The sequence below is a fragment of the Oratosquilla oratoria genome, chromosome 6 (genome assembly GCF_046742065.1).
Source record: "Oratosquilla oratoria isolate Oo_2021 chromosome 6, ASM4674206v1, whole genome shotgun sequence".
NCBI classification, from domain to species: Eukaryota; Metazoa; Arthropoda; class Malacostraca; order Stomatopoda; family Squillidae; genus Oratosquilla; species Oratosquilla oratoria.
Window position 1 is genome coordinate 57729939 of NC_134782.1, and position 4379 is coordinate 57734317.

The 4379-nt window shown below is 39.6% G+C and overlaps 1 protein-coding gene across 1 annotated transcript in view; it reads left to right on the forward strand.

Annotated features, from left to right (window-relative positions):
- The first annotated feature begins 2840 nt into the window (after positions 1 to 2840).
- LOC143026494 (uncharacterized) overlaps positions 2841 to 4379 on the forward strand; it is a 19291-nt gene continuing 17752 nt past the window's right edge. Inside the window, exon 1 of the mRNA XM_076186978.1 lies at positions 2841 to 3178. Within this exon, the coding sequence (XP_076043093.1) occupies positions 3125 to 3178 (54 nt within the window). The 5' untranslated portion in view covers positions 2841 to 3124. The remainder of the gene's footprint in view (positions 3179 to 4379) is intronic.

Sequence of the window (4379 nt, forward strand, 5' to 3'; positions counted from 1 at the left end):
TGCTTGCCTCAGTCAAGCGCCAGTGTAAAGTTTTGTTTTTCTCATATCCATCTTTAGAAAAAAAAATCCCTGAACACAGACACGTTAACTGGAATTATTCATGTTGAGAGAATATTGAATAATTCAACATAATACAGTTTCGAAATAACATCAACACGCGTGAATCTGACCTGAACATATAAGAAGTGTTACATATACAATAAAGGAGAGACATATACAATAAATATATACAATAATTAAGTAAGGAAGAGCTTGCCACAGATATGCGGTAAATGCGCACTACATTACTATTTCATTACTGCACACTGGTAATATTTTTTATATATACGTACATACATCATATGATCTTGATAAATAAATTATTAACGAATAAGGTTATTTCAAAGCAAACAAGGTAATGTTATGGGCGAATTTAGGGTAAAATAGGCAACTCGACCTGGCAACACCATAGTGGCCTCGCCATAAAATGAAGCGGTGGGAATAATCAAGCTCAGACTGTCGAGCCATACTGTGGAAAAGTGGCGGGGGAAAGGACCTTTGGTAGATATTTATGTATTGCGTATATACCCATGGATGTACGTATGTGTACATAACACATTTCTAGGGTAAAATAAGGAACATCTCTGGTAAAACAACCCTTATCCATGGAAAGCGTAGTTACGAGGCGATCCCATGGTTCCTTGTACAGCGCATCCCTAATTGTGCAGGAAGCAGGAGGGGGCGGGATTCAGATAACGCATTATGTACTCTATGCGTACACTCTCGTCGCATGTGTGTTCGAAATCTTTACCAATAAAACATGACTACAGCACGAAGAGTTTTATGTATCGTTGTAAGTTATCATGGTAAATGTTTACATATGATAAGGCAATGCATAATACATTTCATAATCAAGGGCGTGTTTATGACTGCAAGTATCAAAGGAATATGGACTAATACACAGCTATACAAATACAGTATATTATTACATGCTGTTGTAATTTATATTGAGACATCTTTACATTTAAACGAGCCATGCTTAAAATTCATTTCACAACCAACAGTATTCACTGCGATCCACGAAAAAAATGCATATACTATTATGTGTATGTAAGCGAACACACGAAAGAATTATCATCAATATTATGTAGTTAGAAAATTAAGCTTCGACACGTGTCTGGTAATAGTTTTGAAATTTTGTATAATAATCCGTTATGTATGAACATACCTAATCTCTTGTCTAATATAGTTAGCTAGACTCGATTGTGGACGGTTTTTGTGTTGAATTGGCAATTAAACAATTCAAAATCAAATAAATGCTGGCGCAACGTCTAAGATTTCTTTTTCCAACCGTACTGTGTTTCCTAGAAGCGTTCTCATTACAGCATGAAATCGTTACAGTTGAAGCGTTCCCGCAAACATTTGCCATTTTTACTGCAACTTCACGTGTAAATCATATGAGCATGCACTAGTGTGCACGTAAATAGCTGTAGTACTGTTTTTATGTATTAAAAATGCGTAGAAATAGCAAATGTTGTTGAAGACAACTGGTTCCCGTTAGTTCAAATGAGGATGGCTACTCTGTTCACCCCCAACTATAGGTCTACCTCTCTTCCTCCTTGCCTTCTCTTGTTCAATTCTTTAAAGAAGTGAACATGAAGGGGCGATCAAAAATGAGATGGGATGAGAACATTTCAACAGTAAGTCTAACATTCGTATAGGTTTATAATCTTAGTTTATCATTCAGCTTAGGTAAATGACGGAAAGCTAAATTTTATGTTTGGAGATTTGAAAATTAAGATATTGTAACCAAAGTCGTCTTTACTCAAACGAATTCTCAACCGTCGAAGTTGGCGAAACCCGTGGAAAACCAGTGTGATAACTCTTTAACTCCGCTTACGATTGTTTTACTACACCAGGGGTTCTTAACATTTTTTCTCCGATTCCCCACTTTTTAGTGAGCCAACTCTCCATTTCCCACCACAGCATCGGTCTTTGACAAATTCGATTTTAACCCATGCAGTATTTAGTACGTAAATATACGCTTTGCTTTTTTGTGCCATTTTACGGCCCTTAATGTGGCAACAAGAAGACACCAGAAACAAACAAAAAGAAACAAAAACACATCGATTAAAAAAAAAAAAAAAAAAGACAGTGGTTCTTCTGTCCGACCGGTCATTCCCCACTTGGCAACTCCCCCATTCCCCACAGGTTAGAACCACTGTACTAGACTGAGGGTAAGACCCGTGCTGAAAGAACTGTCACTACACGGGTTTTCCCTAGCCGAATAAAATCGCTTAACGCTGGCCAGAACATACAACTTAAATCAAAGAGCATAAAAAAGTTAATATAGATAGGACGGTTTTTCCCCTGGGCTAAGAAATATCATCAGGATGCAGCAAGAATACACGACTTAATTAGAATAAACACTGTGAGAGGAGATAGTATTCTAAGAAACGAAATGCAATTTCCTTTCTCCCCCCTCCCCCCAACCCTTCATCATCTGCTTTAGGACACAAAACATGGCCACAATCACGTAGGCATGCGGCGAGGAGATTTGTGGAAACCCCATCATACAGTGATGTTTATCATCACCAGCACATTAATGATGATAATCATATAAATTATTACCGATAGTATTATGACCATGACGATGTGATGTATGGCGTTTGTGATAGTGATGATGATAATGATGGTAGTGACAATTATGACATTGATAATGATGGTAACCATTGTGATCATGATTTTGGCTATTGTATACAGTTGTTAAGAAAAAACACCTTGCTTATTGCTCTGTGCCCCCTAACTACCTCTGCATCGCGCCCTCTGTTCCAGCGCGGAGCGACTAACACAGCCCGTTGCACTCTGCCCCTATCGCCCCTCGGGAGTGCGTGGGCACTCGCTCCGACGCCCCATTGGCCAGACGACGGGGAGGGAGGGGGTGGGGATACGGTATCCTTCCCTTCTCCCCGGAGCAGCAGCACCAGCGACAAAGCGGGTGACACGCAAGCTTCTGAACAAGGGCTACGGCACGGTCGCCTTAAAGTGTGTGTGTGACACGTACACGGTTCCTTAAACGCGTAAAATTGAAGGAAAGACGCGGTTTGACCGCGCCGTCTGAATATTTCTCTCCCTCCACGACACCATGTGGAGATATTGGCATTCGTCGATCGCTGCAATCCTGCTAGTTCGTGTCGCTGTAAGTATACAAGGCAAGTGGGTGGACACATGGGAAACGGCTGCCCTGATATGGGTGGTATTGGATGCAATCAACCACTCAAAACAAATATCCCTCAAAAATACGACAATGAAAGTTACGAGAAGAGTACATAACAAGTGACATAAGTGGGTATTATAGATACTATATTTGATGTGGACGGCGCGCTTTGACGGCTGTCGTTCCGTGACTGGCAAAAGTAGAGATGACAATAAATGCAAACATTTCTGGGCGACAGCATTCGATTCGTTTGCAAAGTTGGCGTGGGCTCAGAGCCTAATTATTCCGAGAGGCCTTTGTGTATTGAAATTGTCAGCGGACTTCAAAGCTATCAAGATTGATAACCATTTCTATCAAGATGTCAGTTATATATAAAATGTTTCGAAGATTAGCCCTTTTATTGAGGAAAGCAAATCTGCATTCACAGACCCTGAGAATGCATGGACGTCCGGAGGAAGGGGAGTGGGAGGGGCGATATAAGAGGAACCAGTCCCTCTCCCCTTGTCGGAAAATTTGTTTCATTATTGATGGTTGTTGACCACCTTACATGAGAAATACACATGTACAGTGTAAATGGTGGAAAAAGAAGTCACGGGTCTAGCTCCGATTTTTTTTTTTTTTTTCATTCCTGACCTGTTTCGCTCTATGCTTTGAATAAGCATAGAGCGAAACCGGTCAGGAATAAGCTAAAAAACACGGAATCAGACCCGTGACTTCTTTTTCCACCTTCATCAACATATATATATATATATGATCACATGAAGAATTGTCACCCAAGTCTTCGACAGGGTGACAATTCTTCATGTGGGCCATCCTGGGTTTACGATTCTTCTGTTGTATAATTTGATAACAGTAAGCATAACCCTCATTCAACCTAACCTAACCTAACATATTGGAACCTAACCAAACCTAACATAACCTAACCTAACTTACTGTAACCTAACCTAACCAAACCTAACCTAACCTAACCTAACGTAATCTTTATTCCACTGTTGATATTCAGTGTACTGTGGTCATAATTCTTCAGGTGGGATCTCATGGGGTGACGATTCTTCATGTGGGCGTTCTGGGGTGACAGTTCTTCATGTGACCCTATATATAAATACATACATATATATATATATATATATATATATATATATATATATATATATATATATATATATATATATATAAAACAAAT